The sequence below is a fragment of the Heptranchias perlo genome, chromosome 44 (assembly GCF_035084215.1).
Source record: "Heptranchias perlo isolate sHepPer1 chromosome 44, sHepPer1.hap1, whole genome shotgun sequence".
NCBI lineage: Eukaryota > Metazoa > Chordata > Chondrichthyes > Hexanchiformes > Hexanchidae > Heptranchias > Heptranchias perlo.
This window is the reverse complement of record NC_090368.1, coordinates 1233901-1249328: the sequence shown is the minus strand read 5'-3', so window position 1 is coordinate 1249328 and position 15428 is coordinate 1233901. Positions and strand designations below refer to the sequence as shown.

Genomic DNA, 15428 nt, shown 5'->3' with positions numbered 1-15428 from the left:
GATTTGGGCTTTATCCAGGGTTGGAGCAGAGCCTGGTGAATTTAATGGGGACTCGTAGATTTGATGGAAATAGTAACCCAGCTGGTGTGCTCTCAACTCGAGCCAGGATCCCATTGAAGCCCAGTGCTATTCACCATGGGGGGGCAGTGCAGTGGTGCCCGATGTGTGACCAGGATTGGTGACCATGGGTGTGGGTTTGCAAACCTACCCTAGCTCAGGGGATGGGCCTGACCAGTCACTGCTTGTGGGGGGAGGGGGAAAGATAGTGCCTTCACCCAGCCACCTGCAAACCTCAGGCATACTGGAGGGTGCGAGTCTGACGGGAAGCTGCGTCAGTAGGTGAGATCAAGGGATGTTATATTGTGCAATGTGCTGAGAGCAGCTTAGAATCTGTTAATTGATAGCAGCAGAACATTGTAACTGAACCGAGCTGCAGGGACTCACAGATCAGACACTGACATTTATCTGTACAACACCTGGCAGTTTTTCCAAATAATTTTATTTTTTTAAAAAAAAGCAAGGATTGTTCATGGAGATGAGGTTGGAGAGAGTGACCAATGAGTGGGTCAGTGAATGTCGCTGGGAGTGAGCTCAGGCTAAGGGACTGCTGTTAAACAGGCTGCTCATTAAATCAGTGGAACTGGAACCCGAGGTGGCAGTGGGCAGCCCCCCTGAGGTGAGCTGGGCCTCAACGACTGAGGGACCGACCCCGCCCCGATCCCCGGGCCGTGAGGGACCGACCCCCCACCACCCCGGGCCGTGAGGGACCGACCCACCCTGATCCCCGGGCCGTGAGGGACCGACCCCCCCCCCCACCACCACCCCGGGCCGTGAGGGACCGACCCCCCCCCCACCACCACCCCGGGCCGTGAGGGACCGACCCCCCCCCCCACCACCACCCCGGGCCGTGAGGGACCGACCCCCCCACCACCCCGGGCCGTGAGGGACCGACCCCCCCACCACCCCGGGCCGTGAGGGACCGACCCCCCCACCACCCCGGGCCGTGAGGGACCGACCCCCCCACCACCCCGGGCCGTGAGGGACCGACCCCCCCACCACCCCGGGCCGTGAGGGACCGACCCCCCCCACCACCCCGGGCCGTGAGGGACCGACCCACCCTGATCCCCGGGCCGTGAGGGACCGACCCCCCACCACCACCCCGATCCCCGGGCCGTGAGGGACTGATAAAGAGAAAAAGTTCAAACATTTAACAAGCATCTTTTACAAAAATACACAAAAACCCTTTCTCATTTCATTGGTGCCAGCTTCCACTCTAGATGTGACCCTAGACTTCACTGAGCCTGGCCCAGACTCGAACTTGTTCCAGTCCCTGTTGGGCTTGGTGTTAAACCACTGAGTGTTTAAAGCTGTACTGTTTTGTGGTGAGGGAGCAGTCAGTGGGACGGAGAGCGAGCGAATGCTGGGTCACTGCTGGACAGCCCAGGGCAGAGGCGAGCCTTAACCTACCCACACCTCCACAGCTCGGTCCTCTCACATATAATTAGAAAATAGTTTTTGGCACAACACACATTAAAATAACACCCCAATGGCTGAATATTGTAATTACATTTCTGGATTATTTGTACATCTTTGGGAGACCCTGTGTGCTCAGTGTACAAATACCAAGTGTTTAATCTGCTAACACTTGACACAATTTCCAGCATTAAAAGCCAGCAACAGATTTGGTTTCAGAAAGGAGAACGCTCATCAGTGCAGCTTGGTATGTTTCCAAGAGGTCACCAGCAGGTCGAGGGAGGGGAAAGGTCAGCAAGTCCCCATTGCACCTTTCTGCCCCATGTGGGGGGGGGGGTACGGACTGTGGGAGTCAGCCTGGCCTTTATGCCCCCATCCCCTATGTTGTGTTGTGTAGCTCACTGTGAGTGGATTTCCCCACCCGGTCACTGGTTCACAGGATGAGCTGATTCCTCGGCAGGAACTAGTCACGGTTTTCAATTGAAACTCCAGGTAGTTTTCCTTTCGACCGGTTTAACTCTGAATCATGAGATTAAAGCTGAAGGCAGCGGAGGATAATAGGACATGTGTACAATGAGTCCTGGTCACACTAACCCCACCCCACCCCACAAACCATCGCTCTTTCCTAATCCTAGGTCAGAATAATTAAAAGGAAATATCTTTTTGTGAGAAACGGAAAGCTAAAATCTTCAAAACAGTAGCAACTTCTGATCATTACAATTCAATTAAAGCTAAAACTTTTAACATTTCATCAAGGGTTTACACCTGTTGTAAATGAGATCTTGAACTAGATGTAAACACCCCTGCACGCGCACACGGACCCTGAAACAGGGCCATGGATCTCGGAGCTGGAAAGATATTGCAAACCATGTGTGATGGAGGTCGAGGCCCCGAGAGGTGTCACCATAAATACTCTAATCAAGTTGGCCAAATAAACGGGTCCACGCTGGATCGGCCCAGTGGTGTTGATGCACACAGTCTCCCAGGCGATGACCGCTCCCAACTCCCTGCACTGCCTCGCTCACGAGGGAACGTGCCCACAGTGGGAGGGAGGTGACTTCCCCCCGGGAACGCCGGATGAGGACAATGTGGGCCAGCCTGTGAAACCCCACCCACAGCCAACCAGTTGGCAGACAGGAGGCTCCCACGTGAAGCAGCTACTCGGAACGTGAGGTGCCTGTACCCCCAAAAACTCAGTGGGTTCTGGGGAGAGTTGGTGGTGGAGGTGGGGGGAAGTTGGGGGCTTTGCAGTGTTCTGCGTTAGAATGTAATGACCGTTTACACAAACAGCTGTCCCCCCGATCTCTCTCGCGGACAAATCCATCACACAAGGTGAAACACCTTCCATCCTACAGAAATAATTTGTCAAACCAACTATTAAGAGTTGTGGTAACTTTGGTATCAAACTGAACAATTAGTCAGCGTTTGGTTATTTAAGAAATTGACATTTTAAATGCTTTTGATAAGGACTCAGCTGCTTTTTTGGATCATTTTTACATCAATAATTCTCTGCACTACAAGAGACATCAATTCACCAGCACTAGAGGCCACTAACAGACACTGAGTCTCCCAGAAAGGGGTGGATGGACTGTGTTTGCACAGGCCAGTAACGGCTTGTCTCAAGCTGACAATTTTTATTTCTGACGGGAACAGGAGGAGGCCATTCAGCCCCTCAAGCCTGTTCCACCATTCAATGACAGTCTTAAATTCTGGCTAAAAAGTTCTAAATCTGTCCTGAACTTTCCCTGAAACTCCCTCCCTTTTGTTGGTCTGATATCGTGACTTGTTACTGACACTTTGAAATCCAGACTGAGAGTCAGTGATGGCAGGTAAAGGGGCCGCTTAGTATGAGCCCATCCCTGGTCTGATCTCAGCCAGGACAACAGAAGGGGCTACAGCTGGGCTCAGGGACCCTGCTCCCGATCTCTGTCCAACAACAACGACTGCCCGAAAGTGGGCGTCTGGTGAGAACAGGATTGGTGATTCCTCTCCGCCCTTGGCCCACTGGCCTGGCGACACTCCCTGGGCTCACATCTAAACAGCCGCTTGCGTTAGGTAGCAGGGAGAGATTTGTGCCCATGGAACCCAGTCAGGGGAAAGGGGAGTGGAGACGAAGCCACTGGACATTGTAACTTTAACCAGGAATCCGTCAGCTCAGAACTCGATGAATTCCGATGGTTCGGTCTGGGATACGGAATGGGGTTGTGACCTTTCTCAGTGTCTGCACTGAACCAGTTCTGGATTTCAGCCAGGCCGACTTGATGGGGTGTTTCTGTGGGGTGGGAGAGAGGAGAACTCGGGACATCCTTGATCACACAGCGGAATTGGCAGAGATCCCCCGTCGGGCGGCTTGTCTGCGTCTTTGGTCTGGCGGTGATGCCAGGAACATGTCTCTCTCTCTCTCTCTCTCTCGCTCCCCTCCCATCAAACACTCAGTATCCAGGCTGGCACATCAACAACAGGGTGGGAATAGCAGGGGGTGAGGGATACGGGGTGGGGGGAGAGGAGAATATTGGGAAGAGAGATATAGGGGGGCAGGGGAATACTGGAGGGCGGGGGATACAGGGGGAAGAATACTGGGGAGAGCGAAATGGGGGGATATTGCAGGGTGGGGGGGGGGGAAAGGACTAGTCAGCTCCCCAGGGTAGGAGAGGGAAACCTCCGACCGTCTGAACTACAGAGGGTTTTGGGGACTCAGTGTCTGGTCACTGACCATCTCTGGGATGAAGCACAAAGTTATTTGATACAGAACAAGATAAAATCAGTTTCTATGACAATGTCCCTAAATCTCTAAAAAAAAATCTTTGGACGCTTTTCAGCTGGTTTAAAATATTTGGATCCACAGAATCTGTTTAACTTTCTGTTGTTGGAGCCGGAGGAACGTCCCCCCGACCCCCTCGCGTGGGGGGCTGGGACAACTGGGAAACAACGTGGGACACCGGAGGTAGTTTCGTGTCGCAGTCTCTCGGCTGCCGTCTGTCACCGCGGAGTGGCGGCCGTGGATGTGGAGTTATAAAAATGGCTCACGTTTGGAACATTCACGTCAGTTGAGATAGGAATCTTTGGAGAGCCCAATGGCGCGGGTTAGCGTTACAAAATCCGGCTTTAAGCCTGGTTCAAGCCGGATCCAAGCTCGGTTAAAGCAGGTTGAAGCCAGTTTAAAGCCTGATTAAAGCTGGTTTAAAGCCTGGTTAAATCCGGTTTAAAGCTGGTTAAAGCAGATTGAAGCCGGTTTAAAGCTTGGTTGAAGCAGGTTTAAAGCCTGGTTGAAGCCGGTTTAAAGCCTGGTTAAAGCAGATTTAAAGCCTGGTTAAAGCAGGTTTAAAGCCGGTTTAAAGCCTGGTTAAAGCAGGTTTAAAGACTGGTTAAAGCCGATTTAAAGCCTGGTTAAAGCCCACGTCAGACCTTTGGCTCAAAGGAAACAAAAAAAAACAAAATGTGAAACAGGAGAATCTCTGCTGGAGGGGCTCAGGGGTTCTGGGCTGTCGGGGGCTGCTCGATCACCACCTGGAGCTGTGTCGAGGGTTGGACTGGGTCTCCACTGTCCTCCGAAGGAGCCTCTCCGTTCTGAAACAAAGGAAAGGGTGAGAGGAGCATCAGGGCTGTGGGCAGAAAACAGAATGTTCAATGGGTTTGTTCTCGGGGTGACCGTGCCCACTGGTTGCCGGGGTGACCGTGCCCAGTGGTTGCTGGGGTGACCCTGTGCCCAGTGGTTGCCGGGGTGACTGTGCCCAGTGGTTGCTGGGGTGACCCTGTGCCCAGTGGTTGCCGGGGTGACTGTGCCCACTGGTTGCCGGGGTGACTGTGCCCACTGGTTGCCGGGGTGACCCTGTGCCCGCTGGTTGCCGGGGTGACCCTGTGCCTGCTGGTTGCCGGGGTGACCCTGTGCCCGCTGGTTGCCAGGGTGACCCTGTGCCCGCTGGTTGCCGGGGTGACCCTGTGCCCGCTGGTTGCCGGGGTGACCCTGTGCCCGGTAGTTGCCGGGGTGACCGTGCCCAGTGGTTGCCGGGGTGACCGTGCCCGCTGGTTGCTGGGGTGACCCTGTGCCCAGTGGTTGCCGGGGTGACCCTGTGCCCAGTGGTTGCCGGGGTGACCCTGTGCCCAGTGGTTGCCGGGGTGACCCTGTGCCCAGTGGTTGCCGGGGTGACCCTGTGCCCAGTGGTTGCCGGGGTGACCGTGCCCAGTGGTTGCCGGGGTGACCGTGCCCAGTGGTTGCCGGGGTGACCCTGTGCCCAGTGGTTGCCGGGGTGACCGTGCCCAGTGGTTGCCGGGGTGACCCTGTGCCCAGTGGTTGCCGGGGTGACCGTGCCCACTGGTTTCAGGTCACTGATGGCCCTTTCCAAAATGAAGACAGTATTAGTATGAAGTCAGGTCTCACCGCACTGACCAGCTCGGTCATCTCAATCGCCTTCCCCGCTCCGTCCTTTCTCTCTGCCTCCAGGTGGCCGTTCTGCCCCTCCTGAACCATGCTGTGTCCGGCCTGTGGGACCGTCCAACTCTCCTTGATGCCCTTACACCCAAACAGACTGGAAAACACGGGGAGAGAGAGTGAGCATCCCATCAAAAAACATCAAACAGAGTGAACCCAGCACCCAGTGTAGAGGGAGCATTACTCTCTATCTAACCCTGTACCTGCCCAGGGAGTGTTTGATGGGACAGTGTAGAGGGAGCTTTACTCTGTATCTAACCCTGTACCTGCCCTGGGAGTGTTTGATGGGACAGTGTAGAGGGAGCTTTACTCTGTATCTAACCCTGTACCTGCCCTGGGAGTGTTTGATGGGACAGTGTAGAGGGAGCTTTACTCTGTATCTAACCCGTGCTGTACCTGCCTGACATTATGTGACTGAAATGGTATGTGTTCTGAGCACAGGAATAGCAATAAAGATTTGTAGGAGGAGCCCAGGAATGTGCCGTGACCCCTCTCTCCAACCTGTGTGATCCCCTCTCCTCTGTGTCTGACCTCCTCTCTCCTCCCAGTGTGACCCCACCTCTCCCCTCCCAGTGTGACCCCCCTCTCCCCTCCCAGTGTGAACCCCCCTCTCCCCTCCCAGTGTGACCCCCCCTCTCCCCTCCCAGTGTGACCCCCCTCTCCCCTCCCAGTGTGAACCCCCCTCTCCCCTCCCAGTGTGACCCCCCCTCTCCCCTCCCAGTGTGACCCCCACTCTCCCCTCCCAGTGTGACCCCCCCTCTCCCCTCCCAGTGTGACCCCCCTCTCCCCTCCCAGTGTGACCCCCCTCTCCTCTGTGTCTGACCCCCTCTCCTCTCCCTCTGTGACACCCCTCTCCCGTGTGACCCCCCTCCCCTCCCTCTGTGACCCCCCCTCTCCCCTCCCTCTGTGACAATCCCTCCCACTGTGACCCCCACCAGCCCCCACTGTGACCCCCTCTCCCCTCCCTCTGTGACCCCCCTCCCCTCCCTCTGTGACCCCTCCCTCTGTGACCCCCCTCTCCCCTCCCTCTGTGACCCCCCCTCCCCTCCCTCTGTGACCCCCCCTCCCCTCCCTCTGTGACAACCCCTCCCACTGTGACCCCCACCACCCCCCACTGTGACCCCCTCTCCCCTCCCTCTGTGACCCCCCCTCTCCCCTCCCTCTGTGACCCCCCCTCTCCCCTCCCTCTGTGATCCCCCCTCTCCCCTCCCCCTGTGGACCCCCCCCCCGTATAACGAGTACCTCCTGCGGTATCCAAGCATGAGGAAGAGAACGCAGAAAATGATACAGGCCATTCCGATGTGAACCCCGACCACAATCCCACTCAGGGGGCTCTCAGTTGACTTTTTACAGTCGCAGGCGGCGTCCCGATGAGCTGTGAGGAACGACACAGGTATTAGTGAGTGTGGTCAGTCAGACACACAGAGATAGCAATACACACAGAGAGGTGTACACACAGGGACAGAGACAGCGCTACACACACACAGACAGGTGAACACAGACCCACAGACAGGTATTAGTGTGGGTGGTAAATATAGACAGAGTCAGACACACAGATACATATTGAGATACAGATACACAGAAACAGACGTACAAAGACAGACAGATAGAAATGTACAATGAGTCCAGACAGACACAGAAGGGTCCAGACAAACAGACGGTCACTCACAGACAGAGACACACACACAGACGGACAGAGCCACACACGCGCACAGACGGGTCCAGACTAATGGACAGAGACAGATTGAGAGTCAGCCATGCCTGGTTTCTCGGTGGTGTCCCTCAGAGACACGAATCGCCCAGTACTGTTCCCGTCTCCGTGCTGATTGAACGCCAGCATTTTGATCTCGTACAGAGCTGACGGTTCTGAAAACGAGCAGAAACAGAAATCAGCAAAGGTCCAACCGGGGTTTAAATAAAGCAAGACAAAACACTGCGGGAATCTGAAATCAAAACAGAAAATGCTGGAAACGCTCAGCAGGTCGGGCAGCGTCTGAGATAGACTGTATCTGATCTCTCCCCTCCCTACATCCTCAGCTTGTTAATGGTGTCGGCCGTGGCCAACTGGGCAACACTCTCGCCCGAGTCAGAAAGTCATAGGCTTGAGCCCCACTCCAGAGACTCAAAGCACATAGTCCAGACCGACACTCCCTGAAGTACCGAGGGAGCGCTGCATTGTCGGAGGTGCTGACTTTCGGATGAGACGTTAAACCGAGGCCCCGTCTGCTCCCTTAGATGGATGTAAACAATCCCATGGTACTATTTGAAGAAGAGCAGGGGGAGTTCTCCCCGGTGTCCTGGGGCCAATATTTATCCCTCAACCAACATCACTAAAAACAGACAATCTGGTCATTATCACATTGCTGTTTGTGGGATCTCGCTGTGCACAAATTGGCTGCCGCGTTTTCCACATTACAACAGTGACTACACTTCAAAAAAAAAGTCCTTCATTGGCTATAAAACGCTGTGGGACGTCCCGAGGTGGTGAGAGGGGCGAGAGAGAGATCCAAGTTCTTTCGTTCTTTCTGCAACGTTGGTTTCGAAAACCCAAGCTCGCGTCTCGACCCCCCCCCCGGGGGCGGGGAGCTCGCGTCTCGACCCCCCCGGGGGCGGGGAGCTCGCGTCTCGACCCCTCCCCCCGGGGGCGGGGAGCTCGCGAAGAATCAAGTGTCTCTGAGCACTGAACTTACCCAGGAGAGTGATGGTGAAGCTGGTGGCAGAGCTGGGCAGCACTCGGGGTCCCACCAGCCCAGAGCTTGGCACCTTCCTGTGGTACAGCTTGTATCCTCCAATCAGGCCCCGCCCGGGGGGCATCTCCCAAAACGCCTGAACCGCTGTGGAATTCAAGACCCGGGTGAAGAAGATCAGAGGCTCTGGAACTGAGGGAGTGATAATACCAAACATTTAGAAACCACACCTACTGGGACTCTCTGGATGGTTGGCTGCCCCTCACCTCCCCCCCGAATCTCGTTCTGTGGCTGCCGCTCGAGTCAGGTGCAAGCCTGGACAGTTAGTGAACCATGGAAGGCATCACAACCTCACCCAACATGCAGGCACCTTCCAGCAAGGGTCAGTGGTCAGTCACAGGAGCAGACATGACGTGTGGGGTAAGTGTCGGAGGCTGGGGGGGGGGAGCAGGTGATTTTAGACTTCTGATTCCCAAAGCTCTCCCCCACTGGGGGTTTCCTCACCTCATATTTGGGTCAGTTGGAGACTCATTGATAGAGATTGATTGCTCTGATCATCTAATCATAGAAAGGTTACAGCATGGAAGGAGGCCATTCAGCCCATCGAGTCCGTGCTGGCTCTCTGCAAGAGCAATCCAGCTAGTCCCACTCCCCCACCCTATCCCTGTAGCCCTGCACATTTTTTCCTTTCAAGTACTTATCCAGTTCCCTTTTGAAGGCCATGATTGAATCTGCCTCCACCACCCTCTTGGGTAGTGCATCCAGATCCTAATCACTCGCTGTGTAAGAAAGTTTTTCCTCATGTCACCTTCGGTTCTTTTGCCAAAATCTATGCCCTCTGGTTTTTGACCCTTCTGCCAATGGGAACAGTTTCTCTCTATCTACTCTGTCTAGACTCTTTGTGATTTTGAATACCTCTATCAAATCTCCTCTTAACCATCTCTGTTCCAAGGAGAACAACCCCAGCGTCTCCAGCCGATCCACATAACTAAAGTCCCTCGTCCTTGAATCGTTCTAGTAAATCTTTTCTGCACCCTCTCTAAGGCCTTCATATCTTTCCTAAAGTGTGGTGCCCAGAACTGGACACAGTACTCCAGTTGTGGCCGAATCAGTGTTTTATAAAGGTTCATCATGACTTCCATACTTTTGTACTCTATGCCTCTATTCATAAAGCCCAGGATCCTGTATGCTTTTTAACCGCTTTCTCAACCTGCCCTGCCACCTTTAACGAATTGTGCACATATACCCCCAGAACTCTCTGTTCCTGTACTCCTTTTAGAATTATGCCCTCCATTTTATATTGCCTCTCCTCGTTCTTCCTACCGAAATGTATCACTTTGCATTTTTCTGCATTAAATTTCATCTGCCACGTGTCCTCCCATGCCACCAGCCTGTCTATATCCTCTTGAAGTCCATCACTATCCTCCTCATTTTTTACTACCCTTCCAAGTTTTGTGTCATCTGCAAGTTTTGAAATTGTGCCCTGTACACCCAAGTCCAAGTCATTAATATATATCAAGAAAAGCAGTGGTCCCAGCATCGACCCCTGGGGAACACCATTGTACACCTGCCTTCAGTCAGAAAAACAACCTTCCACCACTACTCTGTGTTTCTTGTCTCTTAGCCAATTCTGTATCCATGTTGCTGCTGCCCCCTTCATTCCATGGGCTTCAATCATGACGATAAGCCTACCATGCGGCACTTTATCAAACGCCTTTTGGAAGTCCATACACACCACCACATCAACTCCATTGGCCTCATCTATCCTCTCTGTTACCTCATCAAAAAATTCTATCTGGTTAGTTAAACACGATTTGCCTTTAACAAATCCGTGCTGGCTTTCCCTAATCAATCCACACTCGTCCAAGTGACTGCTAATTCTGTCTCGGATTATCGTTTCTAAAAGTTTCCCCACCACCGAGGTTAAACTGACAGGCCTATAGTTGCTGGGTTTATCCTTGCACCCTTTTTTGAACAAGTATGTAATATTTGCAACTCTCCAATCCTCTGGCATCACCCCCCACCCCACCCCACTGTATCTACGGATGTTTGGAAGATTTTGGCCAATGCCTCTGCAATTTCCACCCTTCCCTCAGCAACCTAGGATGCATCCCATTCGGACTGGGTGACTTATCTACTTTAAGTACAGCTAGCCTTTCTAGTACCTCGATCAATTTTTAGCCCATCCAGTATCTCAACTATATCTTCCTTTTATGGAGACTCTGGCAGCATCTTCTTCCTTGGTAAAGACAGATGCAAAGTGCTCATTTAGTACCTCGGCCATCCCCTCTGCCTTCATGAGTAGATCTCCTTTATGGTCCCTGACCAAAAATGATTAACGACTCCATTACCGTTGCATCGTGTGAATATGGGGATGGTAGGAGGAGAACTCGATGGGCCTCGCTTGGTCATTTATATTCCAGCTGTTCCTATGATCCTAGGAGCAGGGAGCCAGACAGAGTCCCCACCCCCCAATCACCAATCTAACTCAAAATGGCGGTGGCTCAGTGGGAAACAAAGAACGCAAAGTGTGCGTACAACAAGTCCCCAGGGTCATTTACAAGCCTCGAGCACGCCGTGATACGCCCCGTACCACGACATGCCCCGTACTGTGACACGCCCCGCACCGCGACACGCCCCGTACACTCTGTGCCATGACACGCCCCGCGCCGTGACACGCCCCGCACCGCGACACGCCCCGTACACTCTGTGCCATGACACGCCCCGCGCCATGACACGCCCCGCACTATAAACGTGACAGGGAAGTGAAGTACAAGTGAAGAGGAATTGCAGTAATAAAAACACAGGTTGCTGGGAGAGAGGTGCCAAGTTTATTTTTGTGTCAGCCAGGTCTCAGTGAGCAGCACACTCGCCTCCAAGCCAGAAGGTCGTGGGTTCGAGGCCCACTCCAGAGACTGGAGCCCATAATCCAGGCCGGCAATCCCAGTGCCAGTACTGAGGGAGCGCCGCACTGTCGGAGGTGCCGTCTTTCAGATGAGATGTTAAACCGAGGCCCCGTCTGCCCCTCTCAGGTGGATGTAAAAGATCCCACGGCCACTATTTCGAAGAAGAGCAGGGGGGAGTTCTCCCCGGTGTCCTGGGACCGATATTTATCCCTCAACAAACATCACTGAAAACAGATGATCTGGTCATTATCACACTGCTGTTTGTGGGATCTTGCTGTGTGCACATTGGCTGTAAAACGCTTTGGGACATCCGGAGGTGGTGACAGGCGCTACAGAAATGTAAGATTCCAATTCCCCCCGCTCTGTACGGCTCGGTAACACCAGGTTCCCACTGAGTGGGACTCAGAGAGTCCTTACCTTCCCCTGCCGTGGTGGCAGTGATGAGCTGGGATTGAGGGCTGGCACCCAGAGGTGAGTAAGCCTTGATGTACATGGAGTAGGCAGTGGAAGGATCCAGGTTGGTGAAAATGTGCTGGAAAGTTGTCTTGCTGACAGCCTCCTGGAACTCCTTGCCTTCCGAGTCTGGAGATCGAGCAGGCGCAAAACGCAAGGTCAATTGACATAAAACAGGCCGAGCGGGCAGATCGGCCACTTGAGGCCTCACACTCCTCCCCTTCTCACATCGCCCGTCCCGTGTCAGTGTGACAAAGGCCCCAGACCCGCACCCCCCACCCACCAGACCCCCAGACCCACTGCCCCCCTTTTCCCCTACCTCCCCCCATCCCCAATCCCCATCATCCCCCACCCCCAGACCCGCCTCCTCTCCCCCCAGACCCTGACCCCACCTCGGGCCCTGGGACGTGTTCCGATCCCAGTGATGCTCCGGCCTGTACGACCCTCTTCAGGGGGCAGGGGGCAGAGGTCACTGAGGGACGGTGAATGTGGATAAAGGTCACCTACCAGCTGCTTTGCGGATGTGCAGGACGTAGCCGATAATCTCCTCGGTCACGGACAGTGCCGGCTCCCTCCAGGATAAGCGGATGGCGTTCTGGGAAACTGCCGCTGCCCTCACGTCGTCGGGGGGCTCTGGCAGCTCCTGGGAGAGTGCCACGGCCAGACGGGCACTGGCCTGGTTGGTACCAGCGCTGTTTTTAGCGATGCACTGATAGATGGCCTCGTCCGACGACGTGATCTGCTTTATAATCAGCATGCTGGAAGGACAAGGCAGAGTTACAGCCACTTGGGACAAATCCTGCTCAACAATATCTTAAATAAATTCCACCCACCCACCCCGGGGGGCACCGGGCACTCGCCCTACTGCCCAGTCCTCATGTGCCAGCCCAGTCGCTGAGCGTAGGCTATTAGACCATAGGGAGCGTCACAGCCCGAGTCCGACCCTGTACCTGTCCTCTGCAAATAGACATAATCTAACAGATAAAGACCAACACCTAAGACCTGGGTCATCATCACACTGCTGTTTGTGGGATCGCGCTCTCAATGTTCCTTATTGAAGCTGCCCCGTGTCTCCAGTGTGGGCCAGACATGATCAGAGTGTTAGCACCTCGAGAACACATCAGGTGTTAAACAGGGAGGTTCACTGAGGTGACAGTGCACTGACCCTCAGGGTCGGGACCCGCCACCGGTCGCTCTGGTCACCGGTCGCTCTGGTCACCGGTCGCTCTGGTCACCGGTCGCTCTGGTCAGCGGTCGCTCTGGTCAGCGGTCGCTCTGGTCAGCGGTCGCTCTGGTCAGCGGTCACTGTGGTCACTGGTCAGCGGTCGCTCTGGTCAGCGGTCGCTCTGGTCACCGGTTGCTGTGGTTACCTGTTGCTGTGGGTCAGTTTGATGTTCTCATTGGGGGTGGTGAGGATGTTGCCGTTTTTCAGCCAGACCAGGTGTGGCTCTGGGACACCCTGGGCCACGCAGGTGAAGACCGCGGTACTTCCGGCAGGTTTGCTGACCGACTGCGGCCACTGGACAAACTCGGGAGGAGCTGTGGACAGAAGTAGAGTCAGTTAAACCCGGGGGGTAGTGCTGGGTGGTCACAGGTCAGCCCCCACCGAACGACAGAGACGTTCTGAATGAGAAGAACAGAAGAACTTAGAATTTGTTCAGCTCACCCCTTCCAACATCTGTCCGACCGTCTTACTCCTTATCTCCACATCTGTCTGACCGTCTTACTCCTTATCTCCACATCTGTCTGACCGTCTTACTCCTTATCCCACCTCATCTGTCTGACCGTCTTACTCCTTATCTCCACATCTGTCCGACCGTCTTACTCCTTATCCCCCAACATCTGTCTGACCGTCTTACTCCTTATCTCCACATCTGTCTGACTGTCTTACTCCTTATCCCACCACATCTGTCTGACCGTCTTACTCATCTCCAACATCTGTCTGACCGTCTTACTCCTTATCCCCCAACATCTGTCTGACCATCTTACTCCTTACCTCCACATCTGTCTGACCATCTTACTCCTTACCTCCACATCTGTCTGACCGTCTTACTCCTTACATGAGGAAAATCTTTCTTACCCAGCGAGTGGTTAGGATCTGGAATGCACTGCCCGAGGGGGTGGTGGAGGCAGATTCAATCCTGGCCTTCAAAAGGGAACTGGATAAGTACTTGAAAGGAAAAAATTTGCCGAATGGCCTCCTCCTGTGCTGTCACTATTCTACGATTACCCCCACATCTGTCTGACCATCTTACTCCTTATCCCAACATCTGGGCCTCTCCTGTCCCACACCGCTCGCTGCATTCACTCACTGGGTCATCGTGTCAGAGTCGACCCAGAGTTTAAAACGTGTATAAAACGTTTAATTAAAGTTAGTAAATCTCGAGCTCCTGCGAGACTCCATCTCATATATCAGTCTGCGCGTTGCTGGAATCTGTATCCCACATCTGTGTAGCAGAGGTCAGCGAGAGGTTAATGGTTGCAGGGAGTGGGGCCAGAGAGCGGTCCATATGTTATAGTCTGCAGGTTGGAGAACGACGGTAGAGAATTAAATTGGCCGAACACTTGCAGCAGCTTCTGACGCATTTGCCTTACTAAAAAGTGCTTCATCATATTGCTTTGAACGCACACGTCAGTGTGTGTGGAGGGGGTCTCTCGGCCCCTTTCAGCTGCATTGAACAGGCAGCGTTAATTTATTACTCTTAACCCAGAGCTGACAATCGACTCTGGTCACCGTGGCCCCTTCGATTCTCTAACCCGTCACTCTAGACCGCCTGCGTGACAAAGGAAAGGGGCAGACAATAGGGGACGGGGAATCTTGCCTCCTCCATCTCCCCTTCCCCCCAGCCCATGCTCCCCATTATCTGATCGTGTGGTGTCGAGAATCTGCTTTGTCTGATCGCTCAGGCTTTCGACACCCTTTTGTGCAGGTTCAGAGTGCGGAGGGCAGAGGTCGTGACCTGTCTCGGGGACCCTGTTTTGACACAGTCCAGTGAACACTTTGTGTGCGGGAGGTCACCCAGCTCTCCGAACAGCTGCCCGTGAGAATACTTTGGGGTTTATTTTTATAAATGAAAATAGGTCAGTAATTATGGGTTGACCTGCTCTCCTAGAGGCAGAGGGGTCTCTGAGAAAGCAAACTCTGCCTTTAAACTCCACTTTAAACTTGGAATTCCCTCCCTAAACCTCTCCGCCTCTCTCTCCTGCTTTAAATCGCTCCTTAAAACCTCCCTCTTTGACCAAGCTTTTGGTCACCTGTCCCAATATCTCCTGATGTGGCTCAGTGTCAGTGTTTGTCTGATTTACGCTCCTGTGAAGGGCCTTGGGTTGTTTCACTACGTTAAAGACACCGTATAAACGGGAGGTGTTGGTGCTGGACTGTGTCTCTTGGTAACACACCTTGCACCACCAGACGGCCCTGTGCCGTGCGACACCCGATCGTGATTTACACACACACACCTTGCACCACCAGACGGCCCT

General features: G+C 54.0%; 1 protein-coding gene across 1 annotated transcript in view; it reads right to left on the bottom strand.

Annotated features, from left to right (window-relative positions):
* Positions 1-1142: 1142 nt before the first annotated feature.
* Positions 1143-15428, bottom strand: part of LOC137306668 (immunoglobulin superfamily DCC subclass member 3-like) — a 36833-nt gene continuing 22547 nt past the window's right edge. Inside the window, exons 8-15 of the mRNA XM_067976012.1 lie at positions 13319-13487; positions 12456-12706; positions 11913-12077; positions 8593-8781; positions 7664-7768; positions 7145-7277; positions 5861-5999; positions 1143-5040 (exon numbers count right to left, since the gene is read on the bottom strand). Of these exons, the coding sequence (XP_067832113.1) occupies positions 4942-5040; positions 5861-5999; positions 7145-7277; positions 7664-7768; positions 8593-8781; positions 11913-12077; positions 12456-12706; positions 13319-13487 (1250 nt within the window). The 3' untranslated portion in view covers positions 1143-4941. The remainder of the gene's footprint in view (positions 5041-5860; positions 6000-7144; positions 7278-7663; positions 7769-8592; positions 8782-11912; positions 12078-12455; positions 12707-13318; positions 13488-15428) is intronic.